Below are 16,837 nucleotides of genomic sequence, written 5' to 3'. Positions count from 1 at the left end.
CAATAAAAATTCTATACATATATACTTTGAGACATCCTTTAAGATCTCACACAATATACTCACAATTAACAATAATATACACCAAAGCCCTTTGACAGGGCTGTTAAGGTGTCCACAAAAGTTATCTGATAAAAATACGGGTTATAGCAGCACAAAGAAGCAATTCACAATTAGGCCATTTCCACAACATCAGCAGACATCTATAGGAATTCAAGACTTGGGTGGCCAAATGCTTCAATGATTTACATGGAAGGCAGCCTTTTCATTTCTGGGTCCTTTGTTCAAACTCAGTTGAGTGATGGGGTGAACAATTCCCTTCCCTGGGCTGGAAGGGTCTCAAATGAAATGAATCTGGAATTTGTCTTAAACGAGTTCTTACTGGGACACAAACGGTCTATGACTGCATTAGGCACTATTTGTTCGATGGGATTGGGGGTTGGGGTTAAACCACATTCAGAGGAGTATTTATCTGGTTACTGTGCGCAATGCCATTGAACCTATGCTAACAAAACTGTATTAAAAACACTATTTCCATGTGAATTCAAGTGCCAGTGTTAGTTGGACCGTGCACAAGTTTTGGAAAACAAACTTCAAAAATAATCTCGTAGATTTAAAATATTTGGCATGTCCTGACAAGTGGTAATACAATAACTAAAAGCAAGTTATTTCTTTTTTTCACTGGGGTATGGATGTTGACAGCAGAAGAGATGTATAATGATGTTATACAAATGGCCCAAATCTATCTGAACAAATGCTTAATCCCTATTCACACAGCAAGACATGAGTGGAGTAGAAACTGCAGCTTGGATGAATGGTCAAGATATTTCGAATAGAAAACGGAATGATTCAATTCAAGTAGAATTTTCTTCCCAGTTTTCTACTCAGCTCCATGCTGTAGAAGATTTCTCCACACACCACCTTCTTTCCATGCCAAGTTTTAACAAGGCACTGTTCCAAGGTCAGCTTCACAGCAGAAAATGTCACTTTGTCCTTGAGAGTTGCAATGCAAAAGGGCATGTGACATGAATAGAAGATTCCAGGATGTTTGGAATATTCTGAATCCTCAACCTAACACTAGATTAGGCGCAGTAGCATTAACCCTGGTAAATATTTCAAACAGCCCTCCCTTAACAAATAGGAAACAGTAGCATTTAATGAGGACAGTGAAATTACACAGTTAACAGTAACACTACAGAGGTTAATGTTGGTGTGCAGCATGATTGCGCTGTGATGTTTCACGTTCCAATGTGGTATTTTTGAAATAACACAGACACCGTGGCTACTTCCAAATGTAAACCCTGTGAATTTCGCAGGGAATAAGACTGTCAGTGGTTTAAAGCCATTCAGCTCATGTAAATACTTCAGGGGTAATATACATGTAGAATAAAGAGCATGCTCAAAAATATCTTTTGCGGAGAATGGAACAAAATGGACAAGTTAAACAGATATAGCTAGTATTCGACAGCATTATATTACATGTTAATTCAAAAGTCAAGTAAAATACAAAGCTGTTGAAATTAAAATATGGATCTCAACTTTCATCTGTTTTGAATCGAATTAAATAAATTACTGAGAAACTGAATTCACAAGGTTACAATTACCTGACCTTTCTGATCAGCCATTAGCATGGTCCCACACATGATGATCTTTCTTGGTTAAAAGTATTCAGCAGCTAAAATGGGTTCTCAGGTTGAGTCTACTCAGTTGTAGGCTGCAAGCTCTCTGTCCTTAGCTCAGGTCCTGCCACCAACACAGTCCCCTGGTTCAGGGGACAACTCTTTCTTCTCACATTTGAAGACTGAGCTAATCATCAATTTCCAGTCCCTCGTAACTCCTTTAGACTATGAAATAGACAGGAATAAAGATTCTATTGCACAGACTGTCAATTCTTTCGGATGAATTGTGATCAAAACTCACAAGTGGTTTAGTTAATACAAATTAAATCCACTGCATTAAGCTTTTTAATCCTAAAAAGCTCTAAACAGGTCAACTAAATGTATATTGAATTGAGTTCAATATAAAGTTCGATTACACCCTTTCAGCTTTTGGATCAGTTTTCTGACAGATATATCCCTCAGCAGACCACTAGCCAAATAAACAATCCAAAAGCAGACAATAGCCTTTATCATATGACATTTCTCATGACTGTCAATCACTTCAGTTTAATGCATGATAGTTCAGTGATTATGGGTAACTTTAAAAGCTCACTCAAGTTTCCTTCACCTCCATGCAGAATGGAACATGCAACCTACTTCAATTATAATTAATGTCTGCCATCTTGATAGCTCCCATCTTTTCCTGACATTTTAGAAGACTTGTTGAAATCCATACAATGGTCATCCCACACAATCATTATGTTTGATGGTTCTACCTTATCAATCAATCTGCCTATTCCTTTGGGAGATTTGATTTCAAATATGCCTGAACCAATATCCCAAAACTCTATTGGACAAGCATATGGATGTACATGGAACAGTGTGGGTTAGATGGGCTTCAGATTGGTATGACAGGTCGGCGCAACATCGAGGGCCGAAGGGCCTGTACTGCGCTGTAATGTTCCATGTTCTATTTATGACCATTCAGATAACTGGACACCAGAGTTCAGATTATCACCATATTTTTAAGTTTTTTCCTTTTGACCAAGTCATGCCTTTCCCACAGGATCTTCCAATTCAATCGATTGTCGGGCTTAGCCTTGTAGTGTGTTAATAAATCTGAAAACAGTACGGCATTTCCTCCCAACCAAATGAGTCAATTCTCAACTCCTAAAGTGAACAGAACTCATTCAAAAAACATATCATCGTCCCTGATCTAAATTCCATTAATTACAGATATAATAAAAGAACGTAACTATTTTTGCAAGAAATTAGCTTCTTTAATCCGTATACTGAATAAATGGTAAATATCTTAGTTGTAGATTCTTCAGTCACGATACACTCACAAAAGGCTCAGCATAATCAGTGACCCATAATATTAATTTCTCATTACAAATATAGAATACATTATTGCTCACAGTATTAAGTGTATGTGTGTCCATATATAGCATCTATGGTGTCAGGCACTTCAGGGCTCTCATCTTAGAGAAAGGAAAAGGAAATTGCGACTGCTTTAACGGGTTCAAAATCTATCAGTCACTGGAGTAGAAATTGTAACTTAAGGACGTACTCAAAGCCAGTAGACAACTGAACTACCACAGAAAATTCTCTCTGATGATCAAACTTCCAGTGAAGCTAGCATCAGGGACTGGCCTGAAGGAAGAAATATCAGAATGAAGCCGTGTTTGGAGATTGTTCTGAAAATTTAAAAAGGATGGATGTTTTTCTTTGAGCACTGGTTCCCTAATTCACTCCTGCCGGATGACTTGTGCCGACTCCCCTACATCCTTTCTCTGCTCTTCGCTCTCGTTCTGCTAACACGTTGTGTGATTGGTCTGTACGGAATTTTCTGCAGAAACATTCGATTCTTTTGATGGCTTCCTCTTCGATTTGAACAGATCAGAGATGTGAAATGCCTGAAAAAAAAGAGGAGATTGCAGTGATCACTTTCCCTGCTGCTGGCTTCCTCAAATCATCCATCTAAACAAGGGGCAGGCTTAGTTAATAAATATCACCATAGTCTCTTCATAAGACATAGGAACAGAAACCAGGCCATTCAGCCCATCCAGCCTGCTCCATCATTCAATTCTGGCTGATAAGTTTCTCAACCCCATTCTCCCACTTTCTCCCCATAACCCTTGATCCTCTTGATATTCAAGAACCGATCACTGTCTTAAATATACTCAATGACCTGGCCTCCACAGCCTTCTATGGCAGTGAATTCCATAGATTCCCCACTCTCTGACTGAAGAAGCTTCTCCTTATCTCTGTTTTAAAGGATCTTCCCAACATCCACTCTGTCCAGGCCATTCTGTAAGCTTCAATTAGATACACCCTTAACCTTTTCAACTGCATCGAGTATAGACCCAGAGACCTCAAACGTTCCTCATATGTTAAGCTGTTCATTTCTGGGATCATTCTCGCAAACCTACTCTGAACATACTCCAGGGCTAGTACATCCTTCCTGAAGGCCTTACTTGCTACTAGGTATGGAAGATGATTCAGCTGTAATCCTACTTCAGATTCATGATTCCAGACCTTGCTACATTGTGCTATCACTGCACATGGGATGAGATTGATGTTCAGGCAACTCACTGGCTCAGGAAGTTGGCGTTGGCTAGCTGCATAAGGTAGCATCAAACTACTGCACATTGGCCTTCTCGACTCAGTATTTGATATTAATCCGAATCTCAGTAATCAAACTGAAAACAAAACATGCTGAAGATCACAGTGGCTCAGGCAGCATCCGTAGAGAGAGAGAGAGAGAGAGAGAGAGAGCAAGCCAACATTTCGAGTCTTGATGAGTCTTCATCAGAGCCTAACCCACTGTGAGTTCCAGCACTTTTTGTTTTCAGTACAGATTCCAGCAATTTTCTCCTACTCAGCAATCAAGCATTGTGCACTGATTGTGCTCCCTGGTGAGCCTTTTATAGAACATGCTATAAACTGGAGCTCTGCCTTGTCTATATGCAATGCACTGAAATGTCTTCTGCTACAGTGGGAGAGGTAAGGTGCCATCACAAACCCATTCTGTGCCTCAACCGACTAATTATTCATTTGCCAACCTTGACAATCTGTTAGCAATGACGTTTAGCTCCAGAGGAAGTGATTCCGCTTCCCGGCAGAGGTTACTAAGGTCAAATATACCCCTTACCTCTGCTCTGCATTCAGACTCTCCACATAAACTGGGGATAGACATTAGAATTTGGTTGGTGAAATTCAACTGCTAATTCCATATGTCTTTCCCTACAAAGACTCTGACTGAGTTGATGCAACATCACAGACGTTATTAGTCTAACTAACAGACACTGATAGATATTGAGAGCCAACATTCCAGCCACTTAGACCCTATATTGAGATTAATTTTCAGAAAAATTAGTATGAGAAGTTAAAATCTAACTGAATTATCTAAAGGTTAGTTAAAGTTTCTGTTTTAATTCCATGATACTTATCTTAGTAAATTGCATTAAATAAAATGTCGAGCAAACATTACCAAGCGCTTTATGACAGCAGCAGTGTTTATTTATTAAACTGCACTGCCTTTTGCTAGAACTTAATAGCACAATGGCTCTTTGTTGTCCTCTGAGATTGCATTTTACCATTGAGCACACTCGGGAAGCAAATAATACTGTACAACAACAACTGGGCATTGCAATGGAATAAAAGTCATCATTTGTCTGAACCTACGGAGGATGTTAAAGCTGCACACGTTGTCAACTTATTCCAATGCAGAGGCACAGTGTTAGATCCACAAGACATGTAAACACCCTGCGTTTGCATGTTCAACACCAGTGCTAGCTCAGAATCTAAATATGCCCCTCCTCCCTATCTCTGCAAAATACTTCATCGCGTTTTGTCACGAGAGAGGGGATTATCCTCTCATCATCCACCAACAACAAACACGGTAGTGTACTAAACAAATGAACAGTTTTGAAAATGTGTTGCTGGAAAAGCGCAGCAGGTCAGGCAGCATCCAAGGAGCAGGAGAATCGACGTTTCAGGAAGAAGGGCTCATGCCCGAAACGTCGATTTTCCTGCTCCTTGGATGCTGCCTGACCTGCTGTGCTTTTCCAGCAACACATTTTCAGCTCTGATCTCCAGCATCTGCAGTCCTCACTTTCTCCCAATGAACAGTTTTATCTTCCTGACATTGTGGGTAGGATTGTCATGGCAAACGTGAGTAGGGGTGGAGACAGACGGGCTTGGAATTTTCTGCCAGTTTGTTAGCACCATCTTCCCTTGAGCCATCTTTAAGGGAAAGGCTGGATTAAAACAGGAATTGCGACCTGCCCCTCAAGGAGCAGCAAGTAGTTAGTTATGGCCTTAAAAGGCCAATTATCGGAGATCAATGGGAATTTTCCATCCGGCTTGAGGGCCCCTCTCCTCCCTCTGAGTGGGCTGTGAGGCTCCCCTCGCCTACCTCACTACAGTTGCAACCTCAGCTGCTTGGGCAGCTGGTGGTCATTTCTTAATTCAAATGTTTTGAAAGTTGCTCAGAGGATGGCTCAAGATGGAGTCCCCTGTTGTTCCTTACTAGAAACAGCAGGCTTTACCAGAAGCAGAGGGTGACACTGACTAGACCAGCATTTGTTGCCAATCCCTAATTACCCAGAGGGTGGATGAGAGTCAACCACATTGCTATGGGTCTGGAGTCAGATGTAGGCCAGACCAGGTAAGGATGGCAGTTTCCTTCCCTGAAGGACATTATGAACCAGACGGGTTGTTCTGGACAATCAACAATGAGTTCACAATTGGCATTAGACTCTCAATCTCACATTTTTTATGTAATTCACATTTGAACTCAGGTCCACAGACATTATCTGGGTCTCTGGATTAACAGCCCTGCGATAACACCACTGGGCCATCGCTTCTGCTTAACTGCATAGCCTCATAACGGTCACTCAGCTTCGAGAATCCAACCGCTGTGCTTCACTGTGCAGGAAGCCACTATTGGATAATATACCGTTCCTGAGGGAGGGCAGGACTGGGATCAGAACTTGATGCAGACATTAGCGTTCTGGCTGACAACACAAAATTCAGCCTCATGTGGCAAAGCATTGGAATTACTATCTTAGATCAAGAATAAGAGGACATCTGGTTTGACTATCCACAGAAACCAGAGACTGTGCTCTCGAACCCACCAAGTTCAATCCAGATTGGTTACACCAGTGAATGAACACACCCAACGGCAATGTCTGGGTTTACATTTCATTTCCTCTCCCAACCTTCACAGCATCATAGAATCCTTACAGTGGGCAAGCAGGCCATTCAGCCCATCCTGACAGGATACTACAAAATTCTATTGGCTTTAGTACCCTGGGTATGTAGGAATGGCACACACTAAGGCTCTTTCTCTTGACTCCTTTTCAATGCAATTCCCTTCAAATTGTGCGTGTGTACATATGTGTCCTTAACTGAGTATAAGACTAGTGTTGGCTGTAATGGCCTTCAATAGCCCTCACTGACTGTGTAGGTGGTGTTAACAATAGCTTTTTCACCGGTATCCTGAAGGATAATTGTTAAATCCTGCAATCATAATCTAGTAACACAACGCAGGTAACCCTTCATTACAGAGCATCTGCTGTTTATCAGGGAGGACTGGTTAAAGGGGACATTTTCACTGCCAATCCCTAGTTGGCTCTCAGAAGCCACAGCTAGCTCATCCTGATTGCAACAATCCATTTCCAAATCAGTTTGGGCATTTGATGGGGTCAAGAAGGGTTCATTGTGAAGCAGGAAAAAGTGAAGAAGGCTTTCATAATGTCCCCATAGTCTCAAAATTGTTACTCGTAATTGGAAACTATGTGGTTTTGTCTACACAAAGCACTGAGTCATTGTCATGCAATTATCAAGTGTCAAGTCTTTTATTTTCAGGGTATAATGTTTGCATTTACTGGAATCTGTTAAATCAAAGTATACCTTGAATTGTAATATCTGTTTATTCAAATAAAGCAGCTTTCTCCATATTTTCTTGCATAAGCATTTAAGAAATATTTTTTGCTTTACTGATGAATGGTGCACTTTCCTATTTCAATATTTTGTTTCTTACAGGAGAGAAAATGAAAAAAATAAAAGATCTTGCTGTCTTCATTTCAAAAACTAAGCGGGAGAGTGCTTGAGTCTGTGTTTGTGTGAAAACGTATCGCAGTGAGTGAGAATAATTGCGTGTCTGTATCCATGTGTATAAACATGTGTGAGCGATTACAGCTGAGAATGAGGACATGCCTCAGTTTGAGAGAGTGTGATAATATGGGTCTACATGAATGTTGTGTGCGTGTATGTGTACGTGCATGTGTGTACATATGCATGTGTGTGTGCGTGCGTACGTATGTGTATGTGTATACATGTGCACGTATGTTGAGGGAGACGATGACCTAGTGGTATTATTGCTAGACGTTTGACGTAGAGAAAGTGAGCACTGCAGATGCTGGTGATCAGAGTCGAAGAGTGTGCTGCTGGAAAAGCACAGCACGTCAGGCAGCATTCGAGGAGCAGGAGAATCAATGTTTTGGGCATAAGCCCTTCATCAGGAATGGGGCTTGTGGGCCAAGGGGGCCGATATATAAATGGGAAAGGGGTGAAGCTGTGGGGAGGTAGCTGGGATAGGTAGATGAAGGTGGGGGTAAAGGTGATAGGTCAGAGAGGAGGGTGGAGTGGATAGGTGGGAAGGAAGATGGATAGGTAGGACAGGTCAAGAGAATGGTGCCGGATCCGAGTCCCAGTGTTTCTGACTCGACACTGCCCTCGTGAACGGTCCTACCTGTCCATCTTCCTTCCCACCAATCTATCCCACCCTCCGCTCTGACCTATCACTTTCATGTCGATTCTCCTGCTCCTCGGATGCTGCCTGACCGGCTGTGCTTTTCCAGCACCACACTCTTCCATTGTTAATCCAACGACCCAGACAATGGGTTCAAATCCCACCACGGCAGATGGTGAAATCTGAATTCAATAAAAAAAAATCTGGAATTAAGAGATTGTCCATGAATCCATTGTCGATTGTCAGAACAAAAAAAACCACCTGAGTCACTAATGTCCTTTAGGGAAGGAAACTGCCATCCTTACCTGGTCTGGCCTACATGTGACTCCAGACCCACAGTAATGTGGTTGACGCTTAACTGCCCTCTGGGCAATCAGGGATGGGCAATAAATGCTGGCCTAGTCAGCGATGTCCTCATCCCATGAATGAAGTATGTGTGCATCTATATGATGCTCGCCCGTTTTCCAGTTCCGGATGCACCCAGAAATGATTTGGAGTTCAGTTTTGAAATTTAAAAAATTTGAACACATCAGCTGACCCTGAGCCACCCATTTTTATGGGATTTGGGATTCAGCCCAAACACTCAAATCCTAAAGTCCACACAGGGAACGCCTTCAATTTACAAAGGACATCTTGTCTTCACCGAGTTTCCACCACAAACTCGCTGGAAACAAGTTGGCCGAAAGAACAACAGGTTCACATTCCCCTCTGCTGAGCCCAGCAGCCGAGGTGACTAATGAGCCCTCCTGCCCATCTCACTCGTCACAGTTAGAAAAATAAACGGGATGACTTACAATCCAATAGGCGATGAATGCTCCCTGCAGTAATCCCACCAGAACGTCTGTCGGATGGTGCCTGTAGTCTGACACACGGGAAAGGCCGGTGTAAAAAGCCATCATGATTAACAGTGACTGTAGCAGCGGTCTCAATAACCGCGCCCCCTTCCAGGTGAACCGAGCTTCCAAATAAAACTGCAAAGAGAAACAGCATTCTCAAAACCGACCTTTAACTCCACAACCCTTCCTGTGATGACTGTTTTGGGATGTGTTTTCTTTTTCACTTTATCAATGTCGGGACAGATACTATCGCAGGGATCCCCTGTAAATAATTAATCCAACCCCCCCGGGGACCATCTCCAAATATTAACACACTTCCAGAGATCACCAGCACATTCCTCAAATTCTCCTGTCAATACTAATGGACTCCCAGGGACTGTCTACAAATATTCACACTGGCTCTGTAAATACTGACATTCTGACAGAGGATTTCTACAATTACAGAACCATTCTGGCAAATATTAAAATTCCCTGGAATTCCTTGCAAAACAGTAAAACAAGCCTGGAAATATTAAGACGTTTTTATCCAACATGTGGAGTTCTCTTCCAATTACACAGACGTTAAAGGGGGGTTGGTGGGGGAGGGGAGAAGTATCCTGAAACTACTGCACACACCTCCCCCATCCCCAGAGATCTCGAATAAACACTGACAACGTCTGGGCTTCAATCTTAAAAGTGTGTCAACTACTCAGTGCTGTCAGTGCATATGTTCCCCCTCTATACTACACTGTTAAATAGTCAACAAATACATACTCATGTGTACACACAATGTACACAGTATGTTGCTAGACTCTGCTCACAAATATGAAGATTGTTGGAGTTGTAATTCTTGTAATTTCTCTGGGGTTGCAAAGCTAAGTTTGAAACCACCTTGTTTCGAGTCAGCCATCATGTCTTCACCACACACTAGAACTGTCTATAAGGCAATATTTAATGTGCTGGGAGGACTGAACACACAGATCATGTTTTAGACCTTTTAGAATGCTCCTTTATAAAAGGAAAAAGGAGATTTTTTTTCTCTCTGTTCAGCTGTTCCCTCAGTCTGCATTATTCCTTGGCTAAAGATGAATTCCGGAGGTGTTAGAATAGATGAATGATCCAAGGTTTGTCTGGTTCCCTTTAGGAATCAGCTAGCGTTCATACAGAACCTTCCCATGGGGGATATCCGATAGGACAAATTGTTCATGGTCTGTCGAAAGAGCAGGGTGCACAGAATAAATGCCTCAGTCACTTAGAACTGAGACTATCCGCACCAGCCCTAGAGTGGGGCCAGACATTTCAGTGTTTTAGTGAGAGTCAGGGTTGCAATCCTCCAGATGAAATATTAAATGGAAACTCCATTTATCTATCCCAGTGGAAACGGAACTTTTCCCTGAGAATGAGTCTCCCAAACCTCTGGTGGAGATTTCTCCCTCAATCAGTAGCACACTTGAAACATCTTACTGTGTCCAAAATGTCAGCTGCACTTTAAAGCAGCAGACAGGGTGGCACACATCCTGTTTATTTCAAAGGTAGATCTTCAAGTTGATGTTCTATCTTTCATTTTTGTTACGTTTCCTTGACACTGACCTTCCAAGTAATTCACTCACTGCAATTCAGTCCTGGTGGAAGTATGGCTAACTCTTTATAACCACTTTCCTGGATTTTATATTCTAGAATTCCGAACGGGAAATCATTTATTTAAATAAATAATTTTTGACATTCCAATCAAAGCCAACATCCAAAAGGACAACGTGTCCTGTTCACGTTGGTGAGAAAATATCTGGTTTAGTTTGTAAATTAGCTACATTAAGAACCGATACGTTTGTATGAAATCTTTTACTATTCCAATAATTTGGGAAAATATTAGACAAGTGCAAGTCCAAATGAAATCTTGACAGCATTTGGAATCACTGTGTACAATAATATTCCTCCATTATTCACCTAATTCCTGCCTGCTACCTTCACTCATCCATACCAGCGTTCCTCAGCAAATTCCAGCTAGCTGTGCTGTGATAAACTGACTCTGACAAGCCTGACTCGTGTCAGTATTATGTCCTCAGATAACCTCAAATGCCTTCTCTCTACTGAGCGCTCACTTATAATTACCACTCAAAACACTTTCACCATCACATGCATCCCAGAGATTAAAGGTCATGCTGGAATAACTCAAGGGAATCTCAAACATGTTTGACTAATGAGTGGAGTTTTGGAGGCATACATTTGCAGACTAGGAATATGCTGAAAGGAATTTAATCCGGGCGGCAGATTTCCTACCCCGCCTAGCTGCAGGGCCCAGGGTGTTACCTCCTCTGGGTAGGCCATCACCATTTTAAATTGCTGTCAGGCACTGAAAAGGCTAACAGTGGACATTCCCTTGGTTCAAGGGCACTGACAGTAGAGATTTTGCCACCGCCATCACCACTTTCCCCCTGCCCAGAGAGCTGCCAGCAAATGGAGCGATAACAACTGCTGGCGATGTACCTTCTAGAGGCTAAGGGTCAGCAAGGGGGGAGCTGGGAGGGGACAGTTAATACAACTCCCTCGATGGCTCCAGAGAGAATGCCGTGAGATGAGCAGTTGGCAGCTTCAGGGTCAATCCAAGTTGGGACTGAAACTGGAAGTAGGAAAATCGCATCTCGGGGTGAAATTGGGAGGACTGAGACCAAAGTAAGGAATAAATGAGAAGGAGAAAGGGTTGGGGTAGCAACAAGTAGATGAGGAAGAAAGAAGGGTCTGACAGAGACCAGGAAAAGGAAGGTTGAAGTAACCAAATAAAAACAGAAAATGTTGGATATATCTCTGGCAGCGTCAGTGGAGAGAAAGAACATAACATTTCAAGTCTGTGATCTCATAGAATCCCTACAGTATGGAAACAGGCTCTTTGGCCCAACAAGCCCACACTGACCCTCCGAAGAATATCCCATTTCCCTACCATATTACTCTACATTTGCCCCTGACTAATGCATCTAACCTACACCTCCCTGAACAATATGGTCAATTTAGCATGGCCAATTCACCTAACCTGTACACCTTTTGGATTGTGGGAGGAAACCGGAGCACCCAGAGGAAACCCATGCAGAATGTGCAAACTCCACACAGGGAGGGTGGAATCGAACCTGGGACCCTGGCGCTGTGAGGCAGCAGTGCTAACCACTGAGCCACTGTGCCATCCCTAACCTTTCCTTGCAGCTAACACTGGCCCACTATGTCCATTCCGTCCACAGTAGCTGACTGGCCTGCTGAGTCTTCCCAGCATTTTACTGAATCCAGATTGCCAGCGTCCATGGTAGATAGATGATTTTGTGGCAGAAGTCAGGAGCGAAGGGACTGGATTGGAATAGGAGCCAAAATGCAGATCCTAGTAAAAGTTCCCGAAGTCAGAGCAATGACAAACACAAACTTGTGACCGGGAGAAGCCGGGTAAAGGTAAAACTAGGATTATCGATGCAGAAGTGGGACATGGCCTGATCTAGGAGACCAGGGCCGCGACTCCAATAACAGGAGTCGGAGATGAAGCCAAGGAAAGAAAGGTAGGAGTAGTTGTAAACAGTGAGAGGAATCAGCAGCGTTAGGTAGAGCAGAGATTCTTCAGCAATCCATTATTGAATGTAAGGAGCAGGGAAAGATCAAAGCCTGCCAGAGACTGGAATGAAAACTAAATCCATGGAAGACGATCAGTAGCTGGAATGGAGGCGGTGCACAGAAAATGGAGCCCCTCACTAAAAAGCAACAACAAATGTTGCAGAAAAGGTGCAGGAATGAATCCAGTCCAGGCGATGGTTATTGTGCACGCCCGGGGCCTATCGCAGTTTAACTAGAAAATGGTGCAATTCTCTCATTCCAGCTCATCATGCCCGTTGGGGAGGGTTTTGGGATTGGGGGGTGTGGAGGAGTGAGGGTCAGTCAGTCTCCGGTCAGGTCTCTCCTACAACATACCCAGTGCCATGGGGGGGTGGGGGGGAGAGAATGGACAGAGATCTGGCACAGGAGAGTGGTACGTGATCCACGCCAGGCTTGTTTCAAATTTCAGAGTGCTGTCATCCCAGCCCCACCCGTTACAACAGCCTCTGAAGAGATGAATTTTTAGCAACATCTGAGGTGTTTCAGTATAAGGGAAGAAATAGCCTGAAGGGTTTGTGTTTTGTTTGGAAAGGGAAGCATTGCTCTATTTAAAGGGAAACTCTATTTAGAAAAGCGACAAACGTCAACGGGCTTCCTCATAAACACAATTTTCTACCAAGTGTTCAGATGGGTGTGTCTGTGGACCGGGCCAAAGTTCAGCCTGAAGCATTGTCATTTTGTTCATGAGAAGGACTCACAACAATCTGTTGTCTTCCTGCTCGACTAATTACCTCACGTTTCCCACCGATGACTTCCTCAGTGAGACACGTTGTGCCAAATACCTAACCACACAGTATTGTCCTGTGGCTGCTTACTGAGCTCAGCTTAGGACAGCACAGTGCCTGGTGCTGAGCAGACCAGTGCACAAGGTCAAAAGGACAAAGAAGCCAGAACATCACCCGCTGGTGGAAAGATGGCACAGGGGCCCACAACAGGATTCGCAACCTAGCCCAGAATATGGGTGGCACTTTGGCCCAGTGGTTAGCACTGCTGCCTCCCAGCACCAGGGACCCAGGTTTGATTCCAGCCTCCGGCGACTATCTGTGTGGAGTTTGCACGTTCTCCCCACGGATTTCCTCCGGGTGCTCCCACAGTCCAAAGATGTGCAGGTTAGGGTGGTTTGGCTGTGTTAAGTTACCCAGAGGGATGTCCAGGGATGTGCAGGTTAGGTGGGTTAGCCATGGGAAATGCAGGGTTACAGAGATTGGGTGGGATGCTCTTCAGAGGATTGGAGTGGATTCAATGGGACAAATGGCCTGCTTCCACACTGTAGGACTCTATGATTCCATTCTATGAGCACAGTCCGTGAAGGTAGTGTCTTGAGCCAATTTGACAGAAATTCGGAAACTTTGGATTTTAAACCACTGGTATCACATCAGGCTTTATATCTTGTATCAGGCAACAGCCTACACCCCCCACCATCCCGTTTCCCTCGCCCCTTGCTCCCTACATGATTGTTTCATGCTTTCTTTGCTTCATTTCCTGGCAGGAAACTGCAAGTTTCCACAGGAAGAGTGAGCCAATATCTCAATTCAGCTTGTCCCAAACACGGCCAGAGTCCTGACCTAGAAATGGATTTACAGGGCCAGTCGGATTTTCTGCTCTTCCCCAGCCTTTCGGAGTTCTGGAACTGAAACACTTAGAAATGCAGTCTCTGTTACAGTGTGAGGGAAGATGCCAGTCAATGTGCACATTGCAAGTCCCACACACAGTAATTAGGCCAAATCCGTCTTTTTAATGGGTGAAAGCTCAGGGACATGCATTGACACAAAGGGATGCACAACTCTTTGCCAATTTTACAACTGAGATCTTTTTAATTGCCTTCTCTATGGATTAGAAAGGGCCTGAGATTAACATTTCATCTGAATCCATCACATCCAATTTAGAATGGCATCACGGACAACCCAGGCATCGTGGGCCGAAGGGCCCATTCCTGTGCCGTACAGTTCTATGTTTGTAGACTGCTCAATGTGGGGGAGGGGGGCGTCTGGTTCAGTCAGCTGAACGGCTGGAGTAGATTGATGCCCGCTGAGGCAAATTACCATCCTGTCTCCTTATCCTGCCCATTCTACACACTGCCTAAATCAAGCAGATAAAGGCACTTTTACTGAAATTTTCTGTTGTATTAATTGTAGTGTCAAATACAGCCATAACTTTGGCCGCTGCAGTCAGCAACGAACAACAGAACAGAAAATGAGAATTAACGACACTGCCATATATTCATGACGTGACATACTATAGAGTTTGGCAGATCTCAGGAATCTAGAATGTACAATGTATCATCTGAATGATAAAGGCTAGGAGAACATTCCGGCATTGACAAAAGGCCAGTGTTTGATATCAATCATCAAAAGGGTTAGGTTATGCATTACGTGGGATTTGCCTAAGCCAATTTCTTTCCAGGAAAATGATTTATGTGTAAATTGGATTGACTAGAACTGATCAGAGGCTGCAGGCAGACAGGAATTAAGGATAGTAGAGACTATTGCATCACTGCGAGGTAATCTCGTCAGGCTGTGTGGGTGGAGGGAGTGTGTTCAGCGTGAAGTGGAACATTATGTGAATCAGAATCATATCAAGTGGCAGACTCCTGCATCAAACATTATGAGGCACAGTACAGGATAGAATAGAACTGCAATTCATTGTCATGTGTATTTTTACAAAATAAAATACAGTGAATGGTTTTATACATTGCCAAACCACAGCGTCTAAATTATTGACAGAAGTCATAAATAAGAAAAAAGTTCATCACCCTTCAATTAATGGCTCCTGGGTTCAGGGTATGCTGGAAAGCCAGGCTGAGACTGCCCCACTAGGCCGAGACCGCCCACAGTAGGCCGAGACCGCCCCCCACTAGGCCAAGACCACACCCATTAGGCCGAGACCATAACACCAGGCCGATACTGCTCCCACCGGGCCCAGACCACAACACCAGGCCGAGAAAGCCCCAATAGGCTGAGACTATCTGGCCAGGCTGAGACTGCAACACCAGGCTGAGGCCGCCCTGCTAGGCTGAGACGAGAGTTAGATCTCAACGCTGGGCTGTTGGAAGACCCTGAAGCTGCCTCCAAAGCAAGGATGAGACCTTCATGCTGGGACTAGACTGTCACACATTGGGACTAGACCTCCATGCCACGACTAGACCTCTACACTGGGCTGCTGGAAGACCCAGAAGCCGCCAAAGTCATTCATTCGTTGGCAGCCCCTCGCTGACGAGGATGACTCAAGCCAAAGTGGAGAATGTGGGCCTCCACAACGGGAGAAGGCCTCCAAGCTGGGACCAGTATGCCACTCCAGGCTGAGAACGCCCCTCTTAGGAGACTGCAACACCAGGTGCCAGGCCTGTTCCACCATTCCAGGCTGCTGTAAGCCACCTTGTCGCTGGGCCTAGACCGGAGGAAGAAGCCTTTCCCAGATGGTAAGGTTCCGGCACGGAAACAGATCCTTCAGTCCAATCCGTCCATGCCGACCAGATATCCCAACCCAATTTGTTCCATTTGTCAGCACTTGGCCCATATCCCTCCAAACCCTTCCTATTCAGCTATACATCCAGATGCCTTTTAAATGTCATTGTTCCAGCCTCCACCACTTCCTCTGGCAGCTCATTCCATACATGTACCACCCTCTGCGTGAAAAAGTTGCCCCTTAGGTCTCTTTTATATCTTTCCCCTCTCACTCCATGCCAACCAGATATCCCAACCCAATTTGTCACATTTGTCAGCACTTGGCCCATATCCCTCCAAACCCTTCCTATTCAGCTATACATCCAGATGCCTTTTAAATGTTGTCATTGTTCCAGCCTTCACCTCTTCCTCTGGCAGCTCATTCCATAAATGTACCACCCTCTGCGTGAAAAGGTTGCCCCTTAGGTCACTATTAAATCTTTCCCCTCTCACCCTAAACCTATGCCCTCTAGTTCTGGACTCCCTGACCCCAGGGAAAAGACCTTGTCTATTTATCCTATCCATGCCCCTCATGATTTTATAAACCTCTATAAGGTCACCCCTCAGCCTCCGATGCTCCAGGGAAAACAGCCCCAGCCT

The 16,837-nt window shown here is 44.0% G+C and overlaps 1 protein-coding gene across 2 annotated transcripts in view; it reads right to left on the bottom strand.

Annotated features, from left to right (window-relative positions):
• Nucleotides 1-16,837, bottom strand: part of LOC122552203 (phospholipid phosphatase 3-like) — an 83,161-nt gene continuing 66,324 nt past the window's right edge. The window contains exons 5-6 of one of the 2 annotated variants that reach the window (XM_043694800.1): nt 9,150-9,326; nt 1-3,511 (exon numbers count right to left, since the gene is read on the bottom strand). In XM_043694800.1, coding sequence (XP_043550735.1) covers nt 3,410-3,511; nt 9,150-9,326 — 279 coding nt within the window. In that variant the 3' untranslated portion in view covers nt 1-3,409. The remainder of the gene's footprint in view (nt 3,512-9,149; nt 9,327-16,837) is intronic. The other variant, XM_043694801.1, reaches the window with a different exon arrangement.

Source organism: Chiloscyllium plagiosum, chromosome 8 (assembly GCF_004010195.1).
Source record: "Chiloscyllium plagiosum isolate BGI_BamShark_2017 chromosome 8, ASM401019v2, whole genome shotgun sequence".
In the NCBI taxonomy this organism is placed as follows: Eukaryota; Metazoa; Chordata; class Chondrichthyes; order Orectolobiformes; family Hemiscylliidae; genus Chiloscyllium; species Chiloscyllium plagiosum.
The sequence above is the reverse complement of the archived record's forward strand: the minus strand, read 5'-3'. Positions and strand labels throughout refer to the sequence as shown.